General features: G+C 43.3%; 2 protein-coding genes across 4 annotated transcripts in view; both read left to right on the top strand.

The window, feature by feature from the left end:
• The window catches only part of PPP2R2A (protein phosphatase 2 regulatory subunit Balpha), a 40,045-nt gene extending 32,031 nt beyond the window's left edge, over positions 1-8,014 (top strand). For both annotated transcript variants that reach the window (XM_063175275.1, XM_063175274.1), the window contains exons 3-10: positions 73-170; positions 3,005-3,170; positions 3,633-3,745; positions 3,966-4,143; positions 4,768-4,932; positions 5,458-5,627; positions 6,127-6,218; positions 7,028-8,014. In XM_063175275.1, the coding sequence (XP_063031345.1) occupies positions 73-170; positions 3,005-3,170; positions 3,633-3,745; positions 3,966-4,143; positions 4,768-4,932; positions 5,458-5,627; positions 6,127-6,218; positions 7,028-7,307 (1,262 nt within the window). In that variant the 3' untranslated portion in view covers positions 7,308-8,014. The remainder of the gene's footprint in view (positions 1-72; positions 171-3,004; positions 3,171-3,632; positions 3,746-3,965; positions 4,144-4,767; positions 4,933-5,457; positions 5,628-6,126; positions 6,219-7,027) is intronic.
• A 6,111-nt stretch (positions 8,015-14,125) lies between these two features.
• On the top strand, positions 14,126-25,971 carry BNIP3L (BCL2 interacting protein 3 like). 2 transcript variants are annotated; one of them, XM_063175377.1, is made up of 7 exons: positions 14,126-14,298; positions 18,550-18,736; positions 19,220-19,292; positions 20,565-20,668; positions 21,442-21,591; positions 22,730-22,821; positions 25,576-25,971. In XM_063175377.1, exons 1-6 carry the CDS (start codon positions 14,214-14,216, stop codon positions 22,776-22,778), a joined length of 648 nt encoding a protein of 215 aa, XP_063031447.1. In that variant the 5' UTR covers positions 14,126-14,213; the 3' UTR covers positions 22,779-22,821; positions 25,576-25,971. The 2 variants fall into 2 exon arrangements, with proteins under 2 accessions (XP_063031447.1, XP_063031446.1); XM_063175376.1 differs by lacking the exon at positions 25,576-25,971 and having other exon boundaries at positions 22,730-25,510.
• The last annotated feature ends 936 nt before the right edge of the window (positions 25,972-26,907 follow it).

Below are 26,907 nucleotides of genomic sequence, written 5' to 3'. Positions count from 1 at the left end.
TCATGGCCTTCTTGGCCACTTGGTATTTAGAAGAATGATTAACGTGAGGGATTTATTTTTGTTGTTCTGCAGCGGATATAATTTCTACAGTAGAATTTAACCATTCTGGAGAGTTGTTAGCAACAGGAGACAAAGGAGGGAGAGTTGTCATCTTTCAACAGGAGCAGGAGGTGAGTGCTGTCTAATTCCATTGTTCTTCCTATTCCCTTTTCAAAGACAAGGAGCATGTTTTTATAAAACCCCTTACACAAAGTGCATGCCTGTGTGATAAGTGATTACAACACTGATATTTAATTAACTTGGTGATAGAAGTTATTTAAACACTCTTTGGTTGTGGTATAAAGAATGTTGAAAGGGAAGACCAAAAAGGGGTAGGACACAAAAGCCCCTTGAGGGAACTGAAGTTGGTTCTTACACAGTGACTCTTCTGGCTGTGATGATGATTTCAGTGGAGCTGGGGATATTAAAAGTGTGTGACTGTGACCTCAGATGTCCTTTTCCACATCAATCAAGTAAAACCACAGAATCCCCATAGCAGAGGTCTCTTTTCTTCCTTTACCCTTGGTTTTTGGGCTTTTGGCTCTACCTCTGTCATTGGGCAGCTGAGCTGCAGTGCCTGATTTTAACTGAGGCTGGAAGTTGGAAGTTTTTGTGGTTATAATGTATTTCAGGGAGATGCCGCTGTTAGTTTTGTGTAGTTTTTCCTTCAATGTCCATTTTAAAACTCCCAGAACTTGGCATTTCTGCTTCCCTGAGCAGAGGGCTGATCTGTGGGCAAGGCACCGTCCCTGTGCCAGCAGCTCCCCTCGGTCAATGGGGACATCTAGTGGGGCTGTGTGGCACCAGCTGTTGGAGTATTTTGTGGCTTTTTATTGTTTTCCTTTTATTTCTTTATTACTTTTAATTCTGGAGTTGTAGCTTGACACTTTTAAGAATCCTCTTGTGTAGCTTAAAGTTGCAGTAATTCCTTGCCTGCTTTTAGGTGAGCTGTATTTCAATGACTCCTTGGTTTTTGGAGCATAATCCAAGCTCACATCCTTAGGAGCTGGGATCCAGGGCTAGGAAGAACAGCTGGGTTGTCAGGTGAAATTGCACAGAACTGTTTTTGGCATTTTTTTTACTTCTCAGTGTTTAGGGAATGATTTGTGTTTATGGACTGGTAGTTGGTTGTTCCAACAAACTGTCTAGAGCAGATTTTATGTGAAAGTATATCAAATAGAAGTGTTCTGTTTGCAATTCTGTGCCCCTTTCTGCCACCCTCCCTGCAGAGCTTTGCAGACCACGCCTGCAGGAAGGGAAGCACTGCCAAGGGCTGTGTGAGGAGCTGTGCAGACCTGTGTGCCTTCCCCCACTGCCAAAGTGCTGCCACCTCCGGGCTGGAATGTGGCAGCCAGTGACATCAGCTGGGTGCCAGGCAGGAAGTGAATCCCGCAGCTCCCAGGAACTGAGCAGGAATTTGCGTGGGCACGGTGCAATTACCTAAACTGGAATTTAACATCGGCCGCTTGGGCCGACACCTCGCCTTGTTTGGAATTTTTTGTTTTCCTTTGAGCACCATGAGACTGAGAGTTTAAATTTGGATTTTAGCCCAAGGATGGATTTCACATATTACTGGGCTTATGTATTATTGTGATCCTGTAAAGTTTTACTAGAATGCACACATAGAATATTTAACCTCGGTCGTTACGGTCAGTCTGGACTTGAAGAAAAGTTCCCAGTTCCCTGGATTTCCTAAGGCATTTCCTACAGCACAATAGATTTCCTTTCCAAGTTGTTCCATGCAGTGACCCAGCTTCAGTTGTTAGTTCTGACTGAGGCTTAGAACAAAGTCCCTTCCATTCTCCAGGGTGGGAAAAGCAGTGTAAGGGACAGGTGGGGTACAGAAATCCGGTGCCAAATGGGATTTCTGAGTGTTTTGCCCCATTATCCCTTCCCTGCCCCCAGCTTATTTTCAAGTACAAGAATTCCTGCCGGCTCTCAGGGTATGAAGCATGGGAAAATGATGCAAAGAATGTGACAAATGTGGGCTAGCAAGGGTTGTATCAGATGTGTTTTGGTGAGCTACTCAGGGATTAAATGAGCCCATGGACATGAGACGCCAGAGAAGGAAGGAGCAAAGTCCCCAGCCAGGGACATATCACAGCAAAGGCATCTGATGGTGCAATCTCTGGAGTTGGTGGGACAGGAATAAATCACAAAACTCAGCTTGAAACCACTACAAGTGAACATGGGGAGTACTACATCAGAAATGGATCCAATTTTTTGCACCCAGTGGATGAAATTCAAGGTTCAGTCCATGCAGTGCAATATTTTGGTGCTTAAGACACAGCTTTTGGAAAGAGGAATTGTGTAATTTTTCAGTTTTGTAAAACCAGTTGTACACCTGGTCAGGTAACTGCAGGGGTGACTCTAATGCCAGAGCAGAGGTGATGAGCTTTTTCCCCTTCTAGAAAGAGGAAGAAAAAGCTGCTTAAGCAGTTCAGAAGCTACTGGGGGACTTGGAGATTATAAACCAGAATCGTGGAGCTGCTGGTATAAATTTAGAGGTGCCATGTGGGATTTCCATAGTGTGCCTGGAAAGCTGAATGTACTCACAGAGTAGATTTGCCATTTGTGTGTCTGTGTTGCAGGGGAAGAAATATTCCCTTTAAACAGCAAAGGTGGAAAAATTAAAGATGAAATAAGTTGTAGTTTGTTTTTGTTTTGGTGGGGTTTTTTTTGGTTTTTTTTTAATAGGTAAAATATTAGTTTGTTCAGCTGCTCAGCATTAATGTGAAAACTTGTTGGAGATGTTACATTCTGTGGAGAGTTTCTGGAAACTTAAGCTGCTGCATGAACTGTCTCTTCTCTGATGTTTTCTTAGCCAAAATAATAGAAACTTTAATAAATTTCTTGCCACAGAGATGATGCTCATCTTATTTGGTTGACAGGATCATGAAAATCAAGTAGGTTGTACCCAAATGTACATTGTATACATGTCTTGATCATTTAATTCTCTTTTTAGAACAAAACCCAGTCTCACAGTAGGGGAGAATACAATGTTTACAGTACCTTTCAAAGCCATGAACCAGAGTTTGACTACTTGAAAAGTTTAGAAATTGAAGAGAAGATCAACAAAATTAGGTGGTTACCCCAGAAAAATGCTGCTCAGTTTTTATTGTCTACAAATGGTAAGTATTTTGCACCATAACATGTTCTTATGTAGGTTTGTTATTAGGATTTGGTCTAATTCTCTCCAAAAGGCTGGAATCAAGCAGGGTTTAACTGCAGGGATCTGGTGACGTGGTTGTGGCTTCCCTGGCACAGGTGTGCCAGCACAGGGTGGGGTATTTGGGATTTTACAGCCCCTGTGTACAGCTCACGTGAGACCCTCCTGTGTGTGAGAGTCCCTGTGGCAGAGCTTACATCAATCATTCATAGCAGTCCCTGTCCTGACTGAAACTTGCTGGAACTCTTATAAAAAGAACAAACTGTGGAGGAGGTTTTTTAATGCTTTTTGTCTTGTTTTCCCCAAGCAGCATTTTTGTCTTTTTTTGGGCACGTGGGCGGCCTTGTCTTTTTAGAAGGCATCAGCAGTGATGACTGGTGTCTCTCCACAGCTCTCATTTTAACCTGTGCTTGTTTCATTGCAGATAAAACAATAAAGTTATGGAAAATCAGTGAAAGGGACAAAAGACCCGAGGGTTATAATTTAAAGGAGGAGGATGGACGGTATAGGGATCCTACTACAGTTACAACACTACGGGTGAGTAGCTCACAATCAACTCATTCCCCTCTCCAGCCCATGGCTCTTGGAGGAACCACCCACCACATCATTAACTTCATCTTTGCTGTGCTGGCCCTCGGCAGAAATACTGACTTGTAAGATATTTCATCCAGCTTGGGATGCTGAAGGAGTGTGCTGAGCAGTGCTGGTATCTGTGCTAGGTTGGGGGCTCACTCTTGCCCTGCTGTGTGTGCTGCAGGTGCCAGTGTTCAGGCCCATGGACCTCATGGTGGAAGCCAGCCCACGCAGGATATTTGCCAATGCTCACACGTATCACATCAACTCCATCTCCATCAACAGTGACTATGAGACCTACCTGTCTGCAGACGACCTGCGGATCAACCTGTGGCACCTAGAAATCACTGACAGAAGTTTTAGTATCCTTTTGCCATTGTTCTGTGGGATGGGAACAGGAAAACTCTTGGGTTTTAGTTCCTTCCATGAGAAGTGTTTAGTATATATACAGAGAATTCATCTCCATTAATCCTGGCTATTTCTCCCTAGACATTGTAAGGGCTTTTACTTCTGGAGAAGGAATGGTTTGGTTTGGAAGGGACATTAAAGCTCATCCAGGTGGGCAGGAGCAGGTTGCTCCAACCTGGCCTTGGACACTTCCAGGGATGGAGCAGCCACACCTGTGTGAAGTTTTTAATACAAAATAGCATTTTATAACATAGCAGTATAATTAGAATTTAAGCAAAATGAAGTTTTATATGAAATACTTGGGAGATAATTTGTAGTATAGAATTAATTACTGCTGGAGTGTGGAGCAGAACTGAAGCAGGTTTCTGCTGCTGTAAGAACTATCCTGAAACCGATTCAGAGTGTGATGTTACCACCTTGCTTTGTAGAAAAATTGTGTGGCTTGATTTTAACTCTTACCCTGGGTTGTGCCTGGGTCCCACAAACCTGAGGCAGCATTTCTGAAAGCATCTAAAACTGAAAAATACCTTGGGAAAAAACCCATTTACTGGAGGCAATTCCTTAAAGAGCTGCTGCAGATATTGTAGATATCAAGCCTGCCAACATGGAGGAGCTGACAGAGGTGATCACAGCTGCAGAGTTCCACCCCAACAGCTGCAGCACGTTCGTCTACAGCAGCAGCAAAGGCACAATTCGCCTGTGTGACATGAGGGCATCAGCCCTCTGTGACAGACATTCAAAGTGTGAGTGCTGCAGTTCAGTGTCTCCCTGTGCCAGAGGACATTTGCTCTTAGAGTATATCAAACACTGAATAGTCTGTGTGGTTTTGTATAGAATTCCTGTAGTATATTGAGTATATCTAAAGCCTAAAATCTAAATAAATCTTATATTTATGTTTTCCTGGAGTAAAAGTAGTGAGTAAAATGAGTAGCAGCTTCTGTTTGGACACCAGGAATGGCTTTTTGCAGACTTCAGGTGGTTAAAGGCCATTTGTTCTGCACTTGGTGCTGGAAATCCGGTGCATGTGTCAATCGAGACTTTACATATTACCAAATAATTCATTCACTAAGGAGCTGACCTCAGCTTGCTACAACAATAGAGGGTATGGCAACTGTATTACCAATGTTTCTTCTGAAAAGTTATTTTATGTAACACAGAGTAACACAAGGTAGAAAGCTTGTTGAGACAATGTTAAAGTAATCCAGGTGTATCTTGTATCAAAGAGACACAAACTGACCTCTTGAAATGCCTGTCTTATTTTCCTGCAGTGTTTGAAGAACCGGAGGATCCTAGCAACAGATCATTTTTCTCTGAAATCATCTCTTCCATATCTGATGTCAAATTTAGCCACAGTGGTCGATATATGATGACTAGAGATTATCTGTCAGTGAAGATCTGGGATTTAAATATGGAAAATAGACCTGTGGAAACATACCAGGTACTGGGTGAAAATCATGTGGGCTGGGAATTAAGAAACATGGACAAGGGGTGAATCTTACTGATGGTCTTGATGTGGCAGTTCCAGTTCTGTCTCTAGATTCAGGCAGAGCATCCCTGAGCTTTGGGGATTCCACACTCCTGCTGAAAGGTTGTGCTGTTTGCAGGGTGGTGGCAGAACCCAAAGCCATGTTTGGGGCTGGGAAAGCATCACTCTTACCCAGTGGGGGTTTGGGATGTGGAGAGGCCATCTCCAGCCATGACACTAGGACAGGTCTTTGGCTGTCTTTATGTTCTGCGCTATGTCCTGAAGAAAACAGGAGGTGAAACATTTCCTTTTCATAAAATGTTTTTAGCTGCCACTGAAAGTTGCTGTTTTCAATATAAGAAAGAGCTCTTGTGAACAGTCTCGGGTTCGTTGCTTTTGGAACAGTCTGGGAAGGCTGTTTTACAGGTATGAGTCCAAGGCTCACTCAGTTTCTCTGATCCCTCTTTTCCAGGTGCATGAATACCTCAGGAGTAAACTCTGCTCACTGTATGAGAATGATTGCATTTTTGACAAGTTTGAATGCTGTTGGAATGGATCAGACAGGCAAGTGGAATTCTTATCCCTGTGCACTTCAAATCTTTCCAAATTATTCTTAAAATGGGCAGTGGACCTCAAATACCTGGACTTGGACAATGCAGTAGTACTTTAGGAGACTGTAAGATGTGCATTATTAACTGTAAGGATCTGTACCAGACTCTAGGGGAACCCGTGGGTAAAACTTGCAGGAATGTTCTTTTTCCAGTGATTTACCATGGTAGTGACCTGCCAATAGCACCACTTAGGACAGCTATTGCTTCTGTGCTAATCATGCCATTAACTGCTTATTTGTGGCATTTAAGGCAGCTCAGTGGTTCCTTGTCAGTACTGTCAGACATGGTGTGCTTCTTTTTATTTTTTTTGAAATCTGACATCTGTCTGCTCAAATATTTTTTGAGGCAGAGGAAGGACAGGGAAACTTGTAAGTCTGTTTTTCTTACTGGACAGCTGATGCAGAATCAGGGGCTATAAGGAATTTTCACAAACTAGATGTGCTGCTTAGTACCTAAATTTGCCCACCTTGTGTTTCACTAAAAATCTGACGTGTTGGCTCTCTCCTGTGTGTGTGTGAAAAGCAAATTAAATAATGATATTCGAGGTGCTTCGATAACAAAATACCTCAAAGGGCCCAGGGAAGGTAAAAGGGTATTTTTGGGAAGTTTTAGATTTATAAAACCTGCTTCCCTTTAGCTGTAGCAGGTGTGGGTGATGCCACCCGCCTTCCATTTGCGTGATCTCAGTCGAGACCCTCTGGCTTGCTAAAAGGAGAAGGCGTTCCTAACTGATATCTTTCTTCCTTCTCCCCCTGTGTGCAGCATTGTCATGACAGGGTCTTACAACAACTTCTTCAGGATGTTTGACAGGAACACGAAGCGAGACATCACCTTGGAGGCGTCGCGGGAGAACAACAAACCGCGCACGGTGCTGAAGCCGCGCAAGGTGTGCGCCAGCGGCAAGAGAAAGAAGGACGAGATCAGTGTCGACAGCTTAGACTTCAACAAGAAGATCCTGCACACAGCCTGGCACCCCAAGGAGAACATCATTGCTGTAGCTACCACAAACAACTTGTATATATTTCAAGACAAGATGAATTAGGGTTGGCATTCCTAACTGAAGAGTCACTTCCTGCATAGTTGAAATAGTTGAATCTAGCATTTGTACCTGTAACAAAAGCAAGTGAGAGGTCCATTATGGCACCCCTTTCCAGTGTTTAAAAATGTGCCATATGACAACACACTTTTATAGCTCCATGGAGAAGGCTCTGTGGTTCTGTTGTCTCCGTTCCTGCTAGCCATTTAGGTGAGGATAGGGCACTTTTTAATTTAAATGACTACTTGCACCATCTTGCCTAATGGACTAGACTGGACTGTCTCAACATCGGTTTACTCCACTTTTTATGCCTTCCATTGTGATGACGTCCGACACAGGGAAAGCCTTCAATCATGCTATGGGATTTAATTGTGTAACCTCATTACTGTATCATTCGTGGCCCCCTTTTTTTATTAAATACAGCTCATTCTTGCTGTGGCTTGTAGCATTCCTCCTCCTTCTGGCCTCCTGGACTCCCCCTTCCCCCTCGTCCCCCCTCCACCTCGCCTTGGTGGTGGTGTATGGAAAAAAAATAAACAAAATAAAGCACATAAAATGGGTCCTTTTGGGGTCAGTGGTAAAGGGGGTCTGTGTTGCAACAAGTGTTTTAATAAACAGTTGACTGTAATCACTCCTTGCCATGTCTGGCACCAAAAAAAAGAGAAAATAAGGAAAAAACAAACTACTGAATAAAAGTGACAAAGAATGGAGAATCTGTTTTCTTTTTTTTTTTAATCTACCTCTTTATACAAATACTCTGTGTTTTACCTTAGATGCATGAAAATAAAATTATGTTTTTTGTAATGATTTTAACCAGTATTAATTATTTTTCATGGGAATGAAGAGAGGGAGGGATTTCACAGGTACCTGCATTCACTCCTGAGCAATCTGGGCACCAGCCAGTGTATGACCACTTCCATCTCAGCACCACTACTGCTGTCAGGTTTTGATCTGAGCAGCCCCTTCCTGTGCCCTTGAATGCTCCTCTTTTTAACCTGTTGCTTTAATCAGAAAGGGAATAGAATCTTCAGGTTTTAAATTCCATTTTTTGGGACTGATTTCTTAATGTTTAGTTTCATCCTGGTTTCTTCAATGCCTTGTTTTAGGATAAAATACCTTTAATGCCTTGTTTAGAGCACCAAGTCCCCTGTGGCTTTGTGAGAAATTGTCCAAGCTCCTGTGTGGTGTTCTGTAGTACAAGCCAGCACCATGGTTCCATAGCTAATGACTGCACTGCATTCTGCTGCTCTGTTTTCTGTATTTATTGCTAACTGGAAATGTAGTTTAACCATGCAAATGTTTTCTTCTGGCTTTTGGCTTTGCAAAGTTCCTGCACTTATAGAAATGTTCAGTGGTGCGAGGAGCCAAACGTGGAGTACAGAAGCTGCATGAAATAAGTGTTCATAGTGATGTGAGAGATTTCAACTCCTCAGCACATAAGGCTTATCCAAAGATTAACTAGATATTGATGCTTTATAAGGCTCATGAGTTTTTACTTCCAGTATTTTTGCTGATTGTGCTTTTAGGTTTTGTTCCTCCTTCATGGAAATGTTCAGTAAAGTTTGAATTCATGGTGAATTTACCTTGACTGGCAGAATTTTTGCTTTTGAGTTACCTGTATTTAATTATTTCTGTGGCTTAGAGGTAGTTATTAAAGTGAAATTATGATTTGATCAACTGAGATACTATTTCTGCTGTAAAATTTTGGCTGGGTTAGAGGTTATTAACAAGACTACTATTACAATCACTCTTCAGTTTTTTTAAGTCCTTCTGCAGTGGTGTGAAAATGTAAAAATTCTAATATTTATTAATCCAGTTCTCTTAAATGCAGTATTTGTCTTGTACCATGCATGCGTGACCATGAGCCTTTGTAAGGATTTGACCTTTTTTTTCACCTGTTAGCCTTGTAAAACAAATGAATTGCCCCAGGAACAGAAGCTGTTTTCCAGTGGGTGAATAAACAAGTGGGCCCTACTCCTATTTAGTAGCATGTGACTAATCTTACTCCAGCAACCAGACCTTTCAACAGTTTGAGAAACAACTCGTTGAGTAACATTAATCACATGTGCAGCTGTTTCCAGGGCCAAAGCTTATATTCTTTATCTTGCTGTGAAGGCACTGAGGTGATGAGATGCTTTTGCTGTGGAGCTGGTAAAATCCTGTTCTGTGAAGGTGTCGGTTCAAGGATGCTGGATTGGGAAGATGAGGGCCATGGGATTGAGGCTGCTGTTCCTGTGCCACCAGAGCCCCAGGGATGCACTGAAGGTGCTGAGCACAGCCCCACGTGGAGCTGAGCAGGTGAAGATGGCACAGAGTGACCGGGTGCAGTCACCCAGAGCAATACTCCAGTACAGCTTCCTCTGGCATCACAGCTGGGCCTGCTGGGATGGGTTAAAGCTCACCGTGGGAAAGGGTTTGGGTTTGCTGGTAATGGTGGTCCTTGTCATTCACCTGAGGTTTAACTTGTCCTCACCAAACCCAGCTCCTGCCTGTGCTGTCACGCTATCCATTAGAGAATTCTCTAAGCACACTGTCTGCTGATACATGCTGTAAATCATATATTTTATTAATAAAAGTACACAGAGAATACACTTTGTCAGGATGCTTTTTATGCTCTTTCCTGCCCCTATCCTTTTCTGTGTTTGCACGTATTTTTGAATGAGTGGTCTCTTCCCTGTGCCTGGGGAACTGTGTCCCTGTTCCTGTCGTGGGCAGGATGGTTCTGGTCACTGCCTTCAGCTGCTCCAGTCACACAGCATCCTCAGTGCCCAGTAAAACCAGTGCAAATCTGCAATTCCCAGTCCCTGAATGCCAGACTGAGCATTCTCCTCCCTGCATCTTGTCCTTATGCCACTGATGGTACTGAAACGCCACCAACCACCACTTGGGTCGTTTGTATCCACAATGTGACAGCAGCAGTGTCACTCGTGCCACCAGCTACTGTTCAGAGTGAGGTGTTTGTCCAGCTGACACAACGCCCAGGTGCAGGAGAGCCCCGTGCCTCAAGTCCTTTGTCATTTCCCCGCTAGGATGTGGCTGCTGCCTGGAAAACACGCTGGGTATGCAGCAGCACCTGCTCCCCTACTGCTCTGTTCAGGGAGGACAGGATCATTTATTGCTTAACTGCAGATCCTTTTATTATCAGCCTGATTGGAAAAAGCTCGGGTGGTGCTGACAAGCAAAAACCTGTGAGATTTCCCCTCCTGGAGAGGGGCTATGGATGATGGAATACCAATATTTTAATAGAGACTTTTATTGTCATCCTCTTAGGCACAGCAGAGCTGGGAAGCAATTTCCTGTGTGCTGCTCTTCTGCTCTTCCCCTCGGGCTGTAGAGGTGTAAAACATCCTGACTCCCATCAAACACTCCTTTTATTGAATAAAAGGTGCCTCCTTTTGCCCTTTTCCATGGAATTGGCTCTTGTAAAGGGAAGGACTTGGATCGAGGTGTGCTGGGAGTGAGGCTGCTGTGTATTGACTGTGGCTGTCTGGAGCTGTTTGTTTGCCTGCAGCAAACATCTTATTTAACTTGGTTTGGGCTTGTAAAGATAAGCAGTGGACTAAAACCAATGTTTGTTTCCCAGCTGCGAGAATAAAAACTGTGAATTCGATTTCTCTACACAGTGAATTTTACCCTCCAATCTGAACAGTCTCAACCTTTGCAAGGAGGAGAACAGCCCTGGCTGGTTTTGATAACGCTTTTCTGAGCCAGGGCTCTCCACTAGGAGGCAAACGCTACCGTAGAGAGGTGCAGGTTTGGAACCGCGAGTGGCCACGGCGAGGTGTGGTCACTGTCCCTCGAAGTCACCTCCGGAATCAACAGCCATCACTTGTTGCTAAATATGAAACACTATAAAAACGTTTCCAGGGTGGATTGATGCAGTACAAAGAGTTCAGCCGAGGTGTGCAGGGCCAAGAGCCCTTGTGCAGGGAGGATGCTGGGTGTGTCCAGCTCAGGAAAGGGCACTTGTTCAGCTTTGGGGAACTGAAATACTAAACAAACCAAATAAAAATAATCCTGGCATGTTTTAGGCTTGAGAATCATGCAATGTTTTGGGTTGGAAAGGACCTTAAACCCCATCCAGTGCCATCCCCTGCCAGAGGCAGGGACATTTTCACTGTCCCAGGGTGCTCCAAGCCCCATCCAACGTGGTCTTGGACACTTCCAGGGATCCAGGGGCAGACAGAGCTCTCCTTCTGTGCTTGTTTCAAACATTTAGAATACCTTGGAACCATGAGATATTCCCAGTGGGATTGTCACAGACATCTTTTCATAAAAATCCTTTCTTTGGGATTTTCCCCCCTTCTGAGAAGCTGTGGCCTCAGCAACAAAAGGTAAACAATGGTTATCTGCTGCTGGGGAATGCAACAGGTGGATGTGTGATTGGTCTCGGGTGGATGTTTGGATTTACTGACCACTCAAGGCAGAGCTAGGTCTCGCTCTCTGCTGAGACACAGCCCTTTGTTTATTCATTCTTTCTCTATTCTTAGCTTAGCTAGCTTCTGAGAACTTTCCTTCTATTTCTTTTAGTATAGTAATAATGTAATATATATCATAAAATAATCAATCCAGCCTTCTGAACATGAGGTCAACATTCTCGCCTCTCTCTTCATCCTGCAACCCTTGCAAGCCCTGTGACATGGGATTATCTTGGCACAGGTTTTGTTAACTGTTTGATTTCAATTGACTTAAAGGTTTTGGGTTTTTTCCTGGAAGAAAAACCTTTGTATTGCACTCCAGTACAAAAAGCTTTTCCCAGGAATCTGTGGCCATTGTTTCTCTTCTATTAATAGGTGGTTTTGTGTCCATCCAATGCCACCATTGTCACAGCATTTTCCATCCGAGGATTCAAATTACAAACATTAATTACATCATTCAAGTGCCTCAAGGAACCTGTGGAGTGGTTTGAGCACAGGGCTGAAAGTCAGGCCTTGTGAATGCTATTTCTGGCTCTGCATTGACTCACTCTATAATCTTGATCAATTTATTTCTGACTCAGAAATTTTAATAGTCCCACTTGACTGATAAATATTAATGCCACAAGTGTTGTGGCAAATGCTTCCTGAATGAGGGTGGTGACAAATGCTCATGTTAGCCTGTGATTTGAGGGTTGCAAAGTAGGGTTAGGTTACCTGGGCAGGTTTTTTATTTAAAATCACAAGTAGCTCATTGTTCTGATTTCAATCTCAAGTGTTTCTGCAGCCCCTCCACCTGTAAATAGATGTTTTGTCAAATTAATTCAGTTGCTGCTTTCTTTCTACTACTAACATAGCTAATTCTCTCCCAGTGCTACCCCAGAGCCATCCAGATTTTCCACAGGGTCAGATATTTGGTACAGTCATGCAAGGCCTGCAGTCAAATTCAAGAGAAGTGAAAGGCTGTTACAAAAGGCAGATTTCAAACCTCCAACATTAGTGTAGAGGAATAGAAGATAAAAAATACTTATAACTGGTATTGTAGTATAGGATGATTGTGACACTTGTGCATACAAGCTTTTTCTCTCGCTAAAAAAAGTTGACACAGAAAGAAGTGATTTTTTCACACATTTGTAATGGGGAGCAAACAAAGAACACTACTGGAGTTGTTTCTGCGTGGCTTCACTCTGATAGTGTTGCTGTTACTGAACTCCTTCAGTGAGTAGAGTAATGAAAAAAACACAATTTATGTTCTTGTGGCTGTTGATGGGAGGACTTTATGGTGTAAAAGGCTCCTTTACAACTTTTGGTAAGCAAAATGCTTATAAATATAGATATACGTGTTAGAGACATGAAACTGAAGTCACAAAATTACATCAAAAAGAGTCTAGGCCTCCAAATAAATCTTGACATTGAAGTGATGACAAAACAGAATGAAAAGAACAAGATGAAAAGCAGTCGGGGGGCAGGGGGGGGGGCCCTTGTGGCTCTGCCCAGCTCCTGCCAGGAGGGCACAGGGACAGGAGCAGAGGGAACGGCCTCAGGCTGGGCCAGGGCAGCTCAGGGTGGGCACAGCAGGAATTTCCCCATGGAAAGGGGGCTCAGGGCAGGCTCAGGGTGGGCACAGCAGGAATTTCCCCATGGAAAGGGGGCTCAGGGCAGGCTCAGGGTGGGCACAGCAGGAATTTCCCCGTGGAAAGGGGGCTCAGGGCAGCTCAGGGTGGGCACAGCAGGAATTTCCCCATGGAAAGGGGGCTCAGGGCTTGGCACTGCCCAGGGAGGGTTGCAGTGCCCATCCCTGGAGGGGGCACCTGGAGGTGGCACTCAAAGGGGACAAGGCGGCGATCGGGCACCGCTCGGGCTCGGGGCTCTGGGAGGGCTCTCCCAGCCTGACGGGCCGCGCCACTCGCTCCTGGTCCCTGTGTCTCTCCCTGTCCTTCTGTCACTCCCGGTCCCTCTGTCGCTCCTGGTCCCTCTGTCACTCCTGCTCCCTGTCTCCGAGTCGCTCCCGGTCCCTGTGTCGCTCCCCGTCCCTCAGTCGCTCCCTGTCCCTCTGTCACTCACTCTCGGTCCCTGTGTCGCTCCCGGTCCCTGTCCCTCAGTCGCTCCCTGTCCCTCTGTCACTCACTCTCGGTCCCTGTGTCGCTCCCGGTCCCCGGCCCCCAGTCGCTCCCTGTCCCCCAGTCGCTCCCTGTCCCCCAGTCGCTCCCCGTCCCTCAGTCGCTCCCTGTCCCTCTGTCCCTCAGTCGCTCCCGGTCCCTCAGTCCCTCCCTGTCCCCGCGTCCCCTCCCCGCTCCCTCAGTCCCCGCCCTGCCTGCGCACGCGCGGGACGTGCGCGGGCGCGGGTCGCGCCATGGAGGCGGAGGGCGGGAGAAGCGCGTGCCGCGCCTGCGCAGCGCGACGGGGCGGGGCGGGGCGGCCGGGCCCGGAACGGAGTCCGGGTTTGTTGTTTTTGCCCCAGCGGCTCCTCAGTCGCCTCAGCCGCGCCGCCGTCGCCATGTCCAGCCCTCAGGAACAGCCGCAGCACAACAACAACAACAACCCGCCGGCGGACGGGACGCACGGCGAGCCCGGCCTCAACAGTGAGTGCGGCCGCGGAGGCGCGGGCGGGGAATGGCGCGGGGGGCCCTGAAGGGGCCGCGACCCCCTGGCGCCGCTCCGGGCCGCCATTGGCGTAGGACGCGGCGCGCGAGCCGCCGGGGGCCAATGGCCGGGGCGCAGCGGGTATAAAAGGCTCGGCGGGGGCCGTGAGGGGCCGGCTGGCGGCGGGAGCGGCCAAGGGAGCTCGGGAGAGCCCGAGGGCCGCGCCAGTGCTGGGCTGGATCAAACGGGCTCCGGGTGCCGGGAGAGTGCTGCCCTGGCGGGACCCGAGCCGCCTCCGTTCGCAGGGGACTGAGGGCCATCGAGTCCCCCGAGGAACGGCCCGAGCTCGTTGCGTGGTTACACGGAGTTTACCCGAACAGCGACGATGGGATACAGCGGGGTAGGGGGAGGAGCGTGGCTGTGGGAATGAATTTATTCAGTGGCTGAGTCAATAGCACTGACATGAGCTATTTCCCTCTATATCCGGCATCTCTGTCAGCTGCTTTGCTGCATCCTTTTGTTCCTAGGATAACACTAGTAAGGCACATCATGTAGGCTCTGGTACTTACTTGGCCAATGCTTTCCCTTCGTTATAAACAGCTCCTTCGGTATGTCTTTTCATCTCTAAATTTTAAGGATGGAAGAGGTGAATAAATTGCATTAATGGTTAACTGTAGCCTCCGTGGTTTACGATGTAGTTTAGCTGACCACAAAATAAACTCGTTATTTTTGCTTTTCCATAACTCAGTGGAAATTGTATGAAAGGAAGAATAAGCTGTGTCCTTTTCATAATGCTGCTATTGTGTTGTGGTAACACTCCATCGTGTGATAACCGCGGCACCTTAAACAATGTTACCCGAGTCAATAATCTTGGCAAATTATTCAGGCCTGTTATACTTAAATAACAATTAGGCTGTTAAAGTGACGTGCTGGCTGCCTGACTCAATCCTTACTTCAGAAATGGCCAGATTTGACGTCTGTGTATTTTACGTTTAATTCCTGGCAATGTGGTCGCTCCGGGAGTCGTTAATGTGCTGCTGATAGGGGCGACAGGAGCCGAGAGCTCTGTGAGCCAGGGATGGACCTGCCCGCGGGGATTTTGCTGCTGGGGCACCTCAGAGGCTCACCCGGCTCACGAGGTACGAGAGGAAATGTTTGACGCTGTGCTCCAGCCACAAAACAAATGCACCCCGTCGGTTCCCCACAGACTCAGTGGTGCTTTTAGATGTTCGGCCCCTGCACAATGCTTTGGTGAGAGAGGTGCCTTTGCTGCCATTCTCTCAGCTTTTCAGTGAACTTTTCAGCCTAATGAACTGAGACATCTTTTCATGGTGTTCTGTGTGTCATTTGTGTGTGTTTAGGGCCTTTTATTCAAAGATTCCCTTAGCACTTGGAAGGCAGAAGAGCTGGGAATAAAACTGGTAACCTGTGCTTTATTGGGTTTAAAGAGATAAAAAACCCAAGTTGCTTGCTTTGGGAATTCTAGATGCTTCCTATATTTTAATTATTATAAAGCTCTGTTACATATTGACAAAAAAAATCCCACCTTAGGCAAGAGCCCATCTAGTTCTGTCATGGAAAATCTGCTTAATAATTACCATTGTGGGAGTCTGGTTGACTTTCTTTTCCTTTCCCTCTTCTTTATTTTTTTTTTTGTTGTTAATGTTGTACTTCATTGTAAAAGTAATATTTATTAGTTAATTCAGGTCGATCATGTCTCAGACTACTTGTGAGCAACTGACTTGGTAGTAGCTTGGAGTATTTTTATATCTATAAAATGTGTACAGTATTTAATTTATATATTGCCTTTGATATCTCCACTTCATGTACTGAGCTGAAATCAGAGGGAATAAACAAAATGAGACCAGTCTTCCCCAACATGTTTAACCCATGCTGTTTAAACAGTCCCCCAAGTCATGGAAAAACATAGAATTAAAGTCGGTGTATATAAATTCGTAGTGAAATAATTAGCTATAGAGCAAAGCCAAAATTCAGACAATTTTGGAGAAAAATACCATTGATATGAACAATTGTTTGTGTTTTCTTTTTCTCCAAAGAGTGTGTGTGTTGTGTGATTTGTGAAGGGAGGAGATGCTGCCACATCTCTTTATTGTATTACTCTTAAATCTACCGCTCTTCATTCTGCCACATTTCCTATTTTACTGTCAGGTAGAAAGATGTGAAAGTAAAAGTTCTCAGGCAGGTGATTAATGTACAGAAAAGCTCGGGGCAAACCCCATTCTCTGTTGTTTGGGCAGTTTATTCTCCAACACGTTCCTGTCCATCTCTTTAAAGAAACAGAGGTTTATGTCCCTCTGATGAGTCCCTGTCACATTCCCCACTCCCTGAGTGCCGTGGGAGTGGGCAGCGTGCAGGAGCTTGATGGCAGATTATGCTGCCTTAATGTGTTTTGAGTCATTCCCGGTGAGGTCAGCTGGGAACGTGCTGCTCCTCATGTCAACTCCTACTCAGCTCCCAGGGACTCTTTACTCACAGGAAAATTGGGGATTTCTTCCTACTACGGCCACAGTGTGTTTTAGATAAACACAGAATTTGTCAGCCCGAGGTAAATGAGTAAAAACTTTATTTGTGACAGTGGATTTAGAGCTGTGTGTCAGAGTAAGGAGATCTGATCACCATCCTCTGGGTGTTCTAGTGTCAGAGGAACACATCCCATCACGCTTTTGTCCTCTGCTGATTTTTTTGGTCCTAGATGCTTTGCAGATCCTGATTTTTCCAATAGCCACAAGTGCTTGTTGGGGAATATAAAGCTCTTTTACCTAACTTTTGACCACTTGCTAATTGCATTTGCCGCCTGCTTTTTTGCAGGTGTGGTCTCTTGTGCAAGGCAGAACAACCTTTCTGATGAAGCCCTTAGAGTTTGGCCATTTTATTTAGGGATTCAGACACCAGCAATCATCAGCAATCTGGAATGACACAGTCTCTGTCTGCTGCTGACTGAGCAAAGCTGCCTGTTCCCAGTTAACACCTGCTTGTCGGGAAAGCTCGATGTGCAGTGCTGAGCAGTGGCTGGGCACTCCCAAAATTCCCTTTTGTGAGTCCAGCCTGGGAACCACCAGAGCATGGTGCTTCCATGGACATCTCTGTAATGGCATGGTGAATAGTTGGTGCTAAAGGAGAATTCTTCATCAAATCAACTTGGAAACAGGCTCATTATTAAACATCCCTTCCTGTGTCACCGATGGAGCTCCCAGAGACAAAACCATGCTACAAAAAATAAGTGCAGGCACTCCCAGGTACATTTCAGAAATCAAAAATCAGTGTTAAAATGTAGGACTTGTACAAATAATGCTCAAAATGTTGTATTTGTAGCTTCAGGCTTGCTTTTCTTACTTGGATATTTTTCCATCCTGGGGGAAGATGTCCAAACTTTTAAAAATAGTTAACCAAATACAAAAAGAACCCTGAAAGCTCCTCGCTTCAGGTGGAATAAACTAAATTACAGAGGAGTTGTGGTGACGTGTATCTCTACATGTCACCGATTGAAACATATCACTAAAGAATGTATCAGAACATACACTCTCATATTTGGCTAATCTGCACATAAAATATAAGTGATAGACATTTTAAAATAAAAATCCTCTCTTTATCTACACAGTGTGTGAACTTTTTAGCAGCTGCCCTTGTCATCTAGAGTACACTCTTGCTCTTTGTTGGATCTTAGTGCACGTGAAGATGTCCCATTGGTAAAACTACCAAAAAATGGGGGGAAAACAGTAAATTGGAGCTTTATGAGAGATGTTTGTGCCAGGCCAAAGCAAGCTGGAGGAGACCTGAGAATGGCAGGCTGGCTGATGTATAGAAAAACTGGGGATTGATCCAAGGCCTTTGGAAGTAAAGGAAAGGAGGATATAAAGCTGCACAGGGGGGAGGAATGAAAATTCTGTTTAAGAAAGGAATGTAGAACAGGATGAGGTGCAATGGAGCAATCTGTAGTTCACAAACTGCAGAGAGATGTGGCTGATTAAAGAATTAATAGTTGGGGAGAAAGGAGACACCTTACTGACCAGCTCCAGAGTTAGGGAGCAGCAGCTCAGCTTTTGGGGGTGTTTGTGTTGGTGAAAGAAGAATCCTGTGGCTGTTGTCCCTGTCCTGTGTTTATGAGCTCTCTCGGGTCAGTGTGTGTTATCTGAGCCCAGCACGCTGGTGTTTCCCTCTGGGTGCAGTTGATAAAGTGAAGGTGTGTGCAGTGCTGGCTGTCCATGAGGTGACGTGTGGCTGCCCCGCAGGTTCCTGGGTGGAGCTGCAGATGAACGGCAACGGCAACGGCAACGGCAACGGCAACGGCAAGAACGGGGGCCTGGAGCACGTGCCATCCTCCTCCTCCATCCACAATGGAGACATGGAGAAAATCCTCCTGGATGCACAGCACGAGTCAGGACAGAGCAGTTCAAGAGGTAGTTCCCACTGTGACAGGTAAAGGAGTGTTGGCTACTCTGCCTGTGATTCGTGGCCCAGTTTGTCCCGTGGGTCGGTAGAGCTTTTTGTCGGGGAAAAGTCTGTTGTGCTGCAGTATTTGGAATAGCTGCTGGCTCGTGGTGACTGTGTGATGATACAAAAACACATGTAATTCACAGTACTGGTAGTGTTCCCTATAAGAACAAAGGGAGTTGCATCTTTTCTGTAGCAGCTGAACTTTTGGGCAGTGCTTTCTTTGCTTTGGGGAGCAACTGTGAACTCTGTGGAGAAAGGTAGGATTATAAATTCTAAAATAATTGAAGAGGCAGGGGAGTTGGGAAGACTTTCTAGTGCTGGTATTTGGGATCTGAAGGGTGGTGCAGTCAGTAACTCAGCTGAATGATGTCCAAAAGTACATGAGGAGATAATTCAGCTGAGATTTACCTACACTGATGATTCTTTAGTTGACAAAATGACATTATGATATCAATTTCTCTTTAGCCCGTCACCTCAAGATGATGGACAGATAACTTTTGATGTGGAAATGCACACAAGTAAAGACAGTAGTTCTCAGGTATTTTCTTCCTTAACTTTTAAAATATACTTTTGTAAGTTATGGCTATTTGATCTGGGCTTGAGGTGTAGAACATGCTCTTTGTGATGTCAAAAGACTTATATTCTCTATTAATTTAAATTTGACTTGGAGATTAATAGTGTTGGAGTGAGGGAAAAATGAGTCTCCATCTGTACAGCTGGGAAATGCTTCTTTCCTGGCAGTCATGTTACTGTGTAACCCTGCTGGCCCTGGGTGTCAAAGCTGGGTTTAAAATGTTCACATTTCTGCACAAGACTTCAGGGTGTTCAGTGATTGCTGTGCAGACACTCACGTGACAGTGAGTGATCTCCATAACACAAAGTGAGAGGAGACTCATGCTGAACTCTTAGTTGGATAATTTCATAAAATTTGCTGTCTTCAGCAGTATAAATAAAAAGCATTCCTGGAAGAATGAAACCTTGCATTTAATTTTGTCAAAGACCTGGGACTGTTGCAGTTCTGCCCTGAGAGCCAACAGGGTCTGAATGAAGGTGTTGGTGAGCTCTGCGTCTCACTTGTGACTGTGCTGTTTGATTACCTCTGGGTTTGCTGTGGTTCTCACTTAATGTTGTAAGTGGCTTATCTTATTTTAATGAGAGTCACTGAGGAGATTGCTTTAATACTAAGTAGGAGTTAAAGTCAGTGGTGTTCTCTACTGTCCCTAATTTATTTCTTTTCTTGTATGATAACATTTGCATCTATTGATGTGAAGTTAAATCTTTATATACAATTAGAGTGAGTGCTTGCTTTTCCCTCTTGCATCTGGGATTCACCCAGTCCAAGCTACTAGTTGCAAGTAATGTAAATTTTAAATTATTAATAACACCTTTAAAAAGTCAAAATAGTGGTTTTGAAACCATTTTATTTGACTTGCCATGCTTTTAGTCACGTTCTGTGGGCTTTAAATGGAATGCCATCAACCTAATGTTTTTTTCCATTTGTAAATATTTTTTGCACAGTTCTGGTTTATTACACTTAAGATTAAAATAATAATTTGTTTTTGTTAGTTAAAAAAACCAAATAGCTTGCAATAATGTGGAAATCCTGGCTACAGTAATAGAATTTGTGGTTTCCTAACTTCTGCTGGCAAAATCAAATCTCTTTGAAGTAATCAGCAGTCCAAGAACAGTTACTGGTTTATCAGGTGCCACCATTTGGTGCTTATCATGTCACCACTGTTGCTGTCACTCTCAATGTAACACCCTGAGGAGCAGCTGATCGTGTGTTACAATTGTCCCCTGTGTGTTTCAGTCCGAAGAAGAAGCAGTAGAAGGAGAGAAAGAATTGGAAGTTTTGAAGAAAAGTGCAGACTGGGTGTCAGACTGGTCAAGTAGGCCTGAAAACATTCCTCCCAAGTGAGTTAAACTCCGTGTTTTTAATGAATATTAATCTATTTTAATGAATAGATGAAGGAAAAGATTGTCACAGTCTCACAATCAAAATAAGTTCATCTTAGGAAGAGATTGATTTCTCTGTGGGGAGGCTAAAAAGGTTGAAAAAATGAAGTATGAAAATCAAAATAGCAACAGAATAACTTGAAGGTAATACAAAGCCACGGCAAGCTGTGACAAAATTCTAATTAGTGGGAGAGCTGGGTACTTGGAGCTGGGATTCATGAGATTTAGTCTTGGCTTATTGAATGGAAGAGTGTTGAGCAAGTCTCCTAAATTCTCTGTCCCTTTTTTTCTTTCTATGTAAAATATGTAATGTTCATCCACGGAAGGGGAAACCTTGAGATCCTTGAATGCAAAGCATTTTTATTAAAATAGAGGATGCTGTCTAAATCTGGCAGACTTCTGTATCTGTGTTTGGAACAAAAAATGAGGCCTCTTGCTAACAAATCACATGCTGAAATTCCCTCTCTCGGACCTACCTCTCTCTGCAGCTCCTGCTCCCTTTGTGTCTATACTGTCTGTGTAAGTGGTCTCTGCACAATCCCTCCTCTTACTCTCTTTGGTTCCTTACTCTGTGTAAGGGATCTTGGGCTTTGATCTCTAGCTCTTTGTACTTAAAAAAAAAAAATGTTCCTACAGAGATCTGTGCATTTGTGTGCAAAAAAAAAAAAAAAAGGGGAAAGAAACAAAAAAGTCTTGTTGAATTTTTTCCCCCCCTCCCCCTCTTCTTCCAGGGAATTCCATTTCAGACATCCTAAACGTTCAGTGTCTCTAAGTATGAGAAAAAGTGGAGCAATGAAAAAAGGTGGCATTTTCTCTGCAGAATTTCTTAAGGTTTTCATTCCATCTCTGTTCATATCTCATGTTTTGGCTCTGGGACTAGGGTAAGTATTAACCTAATTCTCACTTCAGCTTTTGCCTTTCCACTTTGCTTGTATGTCAGGTGCTGCTGAAAAGGACTTTTCCTAGAGTAATGATTTTTGCCCGTCACTCAGATTTTACAAAAGCAGGAAAACTTTGCAGCAGTTAGAACTTTGCAGCCTTTAATGTGCTTTATTTCTAGAATAAATCAAGTTATATTGAATATGCATGGATGAGTTTGCAAATAACCTTTGCAATTGTAACATGTGCAATTTGATTATGTGCCTTCTATTTAAATGCTTCAGGTTATAAGGGGGAAAATTGGAATAGATGAAAAATAACTTCTACTGACCAATATGAAACTCCACTGTACAAATAATGATGCTGAGGTGGTGTGTGTGGCACAAACCCTGTCATTTCCAGTGTAATGCTGCAGTGTGGTGTTACTGAAAGTCAGAGTTTCATACTTAGAGAAAGAGAGATGAAAAATTGGATGTGTCCTGCAAGATGAGCTGTGTCTCTCCTCAGCAGTGTTTTCATTGCCTGTGTAATCCAATATAATCTCTCACTTTGCCTAAATCCCTACGTTCTGTTTATCCACCTTAAATTCTGGGATGAGGCAAAGGCATGAACTCAAAACATGGTTTTGTTTAGCTTTGTGTTTGATTTTGTGGATGTAGTTTAAGTTTCTCTTTAAATTCTTCTAAACTTTGAAATAAATTAGGATAGAATATGTGAGGATATACTGTGAAATATTTGTACTACAGCAAAATTGTGCATTTCTGCAATGATTGAAATCTAGCTTGTGGTCGGTGTTTGGATAGAGTCTTAAAGCTCCCCTCACTCCCTATAGGCAGCACTTGCTATGTTTTACCTCAGTTGTCTGAGAGATTTGCTGTGTCAGGTACTCAAAACACAAAAGCTTTTGGATTGGGGTTTTCAGTTGAGCTGGCACTGGAGGAAAACCCACTTTGGGTGAGTACTGAGAGCACTGATCCTTCCAGACTCATGCAAAACTCACTGTAAGTAGTTTTAGAGAAGAGAAGTCTTTGGATGGATCTCAGACTTGAGAGAGGGATTAGAGCAGCTAGGTGTGTGGGGACTGTGGGAAAGCAGGGAGTATTCCTGTGCAATATGTTATCCTTATACTTTTTATTTCAGCATCTACATTGGGAAACGCCTGACCACACCTTCAGCCAGCACTTATTGAAGCCATGGAGTGCAAACCTGGACCCCATGTGACCTGTGAAGGTGTTACTGTCTCATTTAGTACATTTGACTTGAGACCATTTTAAGCATGACCCTGACTTCACCCTTTCCTTCCATATCCAGGTTTTTGCTAACTCTGGAATTCAGTATTGTGTTGGAACTCTGTTGAGGTGTTTGGCTATCCACATTCTTTCCCTCTCTCCCATTCCCCTGCCTCTTGGCCTGCAAGACACGTCAGAGTTGCTGGATGGAGTTTACAACTGTCTCTATGTTGCAAGGGCTTCTCTCAATGCAAAATGCCACCAGCAAGTTTAATTTTATCAGTGATGCTGTTGCCTCCTTAGTGCAACCTGACTTCAGTTGCAGTTGTGCATGATCTAAGTGTTGACTGCATGGTGGTGATAAAACAGTCTCTTTGGAAGGAAATTACTGATTGAAGTGGGAAAGAGTTGTTCTTTTGTAAAAAAGCAGCTGGTTGTGGAATAAACTAAGAAATCAGTGGCAATAAAGATCCAGTTTAAATCAGCTTTCGGGGGGAATTTGCTCGGCCCCTTGTATTGGGTAACAAACACCATTTGAATTGCAGGAGGCAAAGACTGCATAAATTTTAAAGTAGGATAACTAAATCCATCAGCATATTTTAATACTAGGTAATTGTTGTAATCTTGTCTTTTCTATGAAGTCAGCTCCTTATTCCTTGTAGGAAAACCTGTCTGATACCTAGGAACTATTAGAAAAATTGCATTGTTTGCATGTGAAGAAGCTTTTTTTTTCTTTACCTGTTTTCTTAAGGGAAAATTTTCAACGTGAAATTTTCCTTTTCACAGTAGTTCTAAATTAAGGAAAAACCCAGCAGCTGTAGTGTAGGTAGGCTCTGTGTAAAAGGAAATTATTCTGTTTGTGGTGGACCCATTTACATCTCTGAAGATTCGGCGATTTCAGCAGGAAAAGCGTTTGGCTGATCCTCAAGGGGGACAATCTTGCAGGTGCATAAAGGTTCAGAAGTTGTAAAAGCTCTGAAATGTCTTCTGCAAATGAATTCTCAATATTCTTCTCTCTCATTGTTTACTGTACAATCTCCTTTTTGGGGATACTTGGAACCTGAAAGTCACTTGTGATGTCTCATGTTAGGGTAGATTTCTCACTGATGTTGTTGAACTTTTATCTTAGGGAACATTAGGCCTTGTCCTCCTTCAGTGACACTTCTTTTCAAAATGTGAAGCTTTAGTACCAAATTGTTACAAAGCATTGGGACAGTCTTGTCCCTAAATATATTTTATTGGATTTCAGAACATGTAGCATGAACTCTGAAGGATAGAATACTCCTTTTATATATATATATATATATGAATATATATATATATATGGTATAGACTTTAATACTAAGTATTTAGGGAACCAATGCTAATTTTTAGACTAGCAAAAATCTCATTTAAATAAAAACTTTAGTCGGCTGACTTGTAGAAAATAAGAAAATCCAGTCAGCCATTTGGAGAAAACAGCTACCTATGATTGTTTGATTGCATCAGACTTTATAAAGTTGATTATTTGATAGAGCAGTGATTGCATGAACCAATTGATGCATAGCAGCTAAATCCCAGCTGAGATTAGGGTTAAAAAAAGTTCAGTTAGCTCCCAGGAAGTGAAAAAGTTAAGTATGAATCCACTGCTAAACTGTATTTATTTTCATTCTCTACTTCTGAATACTGTCGGAGAATGCTTTCAGGGTGAGCAACAAATCCTCTTGAGTAATCTGCTTTTTTTTCCTTTTAGCTGTGAGTACTTAGTGGCACTTGAGCTGCCCACAAGTGCAGGTTTGCTTTGGGTGTGGATATTGGGTTTCACCCAGAGGTGGGGGTGGGCAGGGGAACCTGGTGGACGGTGTTTTAGAGAGCATCAAATACTTCATTTTACAGCCCTAAAATCTGAGGGGACAGGAGAAAGGCTGGACCACTTTCACTTCTAACACAGCACTTTGTTTTGTATGAAATTGGAGTAGTGGAAAAAGAGATTTTTACTTAGTAGGGAATATTTTTTAAAGAGGAAAACCCAGTGAATTACACCTTTCTAAATTAAAAGTAATTCTTCAGAATATCTGATAAATAACAGTGCTAACTTGTGGCTGGAGTATCAAGACCACTAATGACACTTGGAGTGAAACCTGTGAAACCCAGAGCTGAGGAATGCCCTGTGCTCACTGGAACACTGCCTGGGACACAATGCAGTATTTATTGAGACCCTTTCTAAGCTTTGGAGGGAAATCTGCAACTTCCACTTTTACAATGAACAGGAATAGAGTGTTGTATCATTCACTAAGGGGTTTCAATTATTGAGAGTTGAAGTTTTGTTAAGATAAATGTTGTTTAAAAAGCTTTATACCTGTTTACAGTTTTGGAAAAAAAAAGCGTAGGCTTCATTTTTCTTACATTCAGTGAAAACTGGCCTAGACTTGTAAATAGGATCAAGAAAAAATGCATAAACTCGCACATTAAAGATGCAGGCTGACCTAACTGCAGCAAATGCATATTTACTTACTGTTTTCAAAAGTGAAAGCTGAAGATTGTTAGAAATTCAAATTTTTAATTGACATTTGTTGAAATATTGGAGTTAACTGAGCCAAAGTGATTATGCATTCTTCATAAATTAGTTAGCACTTTGTAACATTATATACAGTTTACATGTATAAGTTGTAGCTTATAAACATTTTGTGCCATTAAAGCTCTCACAAAACTGCTTGTCTGAAATGACTTCATGCTGCGCCTTTATTTTGTCTTTCTTCTCTTCCCCTTTTTTTACAGGTCTGCTTTTTAAGATGTTTTATGGAACTGTTTTGTTCTGGGTGACATGAACATTGAAGCTGCTGTTTATAGACTGGAATAATTTTTTTGAGAGATCGCTTGGGTTTGTTTTTGTTTTGTTTTTTAGTGACATGGGATCATCCGCTTCATTTCCTGAAGCACTTAATAAAAATATTCCCCCTGGATGGCTTTGTGTACCTTCTCCAAGTCCTCCAGCACCTTGTCCAGGAAAAACTCTGGAAGGAAAATAATGTGGTGGCATATTAAATGTAAAGTAGAATTGCTGAGATTTTGTATGATTGATCAACTCTGTTGTATTCCTTGTATTTTCTTCTGTTTCCTCATTGGGTTTAATTTGCAGATTAAAGAGTAAGGGGCATAAACCCTAATTGTTAATCTGCCTCCCTGTTCTTGGTTCAAGAGCACAGGTTATTTCTGTTTATCCAGAGGAGAGTTGTTTATTCTAGGTGGAAAAGGCACCATTCTGATTCCTGGTACCACCCATTTTAGTTCTTTTCTATATTTTTAATCTGTAAATCCAGAACTTCATGTAAATGGGATTTATTTTTTCCAGAAGAATAAGCAAAAGTTATAAACCCTACTTTCAGAAAGTTTCTTTCTCTGGGTCTCACAGTGAAACTTGGGCCTGAATTTTTGAATTGCTTCAAAACCTTTTTGGTTATAATGCAAGAATAAATACAAGATCATCTTGCATAAGGCAGCACTTCCTTGGCTCTGGGATTATTCTGGTGTGAATCACATTTTGATGGAGTTGAGGACTGTCTTCAAGTTTCTTTTCATTCTTGTCCAGGGATTTCAGATTCTGGGCAAGTTCCTTTCTACCATGACCTGAGGGAATCTCCAGGTGCTCTGTGGTTGAGTTCAGTGGTGGGATGTTGAGTCTTCCTTACGCTGGATTCAGGCTTCACTGTACACATATGAAAAGCTTAGAATTTGAATTGTTTAGTGGCAAAGTTCACTATAAAAACATTATTTACACTTTTGTGTGAATGCATACCTGTAAAGTATGCATTTCACTGTCTGAAAGTGAAGCCCTGATTCCCTGCAAGGATCTTTGCCTTGTGTTTGTGATTTGTGAAGACTCCTTTGTGTTTTGGGCCTTGAAAACCAAAATAAACCACCAGGATTCCTGAACTCTGCCCTGTAGTTCAACCAGCACTGTCAAAACAAAACAAAAACCTGGAGGTACTCCTGGAAAACCTCGTGCTGGATACAGCATCCCATGAAAAAGAGAAAGCTCAATCAGTTTCCACTTCATTGGGTGCCTCTGTGCCCTGCCCAAGGTGAGCTGAGCTGCCTCAGCTGGGCTGT

Source organism: Melospiza melodia, chromosome 23 (genome assembly GCF_035770615.1).
Source record: "Melospiza melodia melodia isolate bMelMel2 chromosome 23, bMelMel2.pri, whole genome shotgun sequence".
Lineage (NCBI taxonomy): Eukaryota > Metazoa > Chordata > Aves > Passeriformes > Passerellidae > Melospiza > Melospiza melodia.
This window is presented reverse-complemented; position numbering and strand designations above follow the sequence as displayed.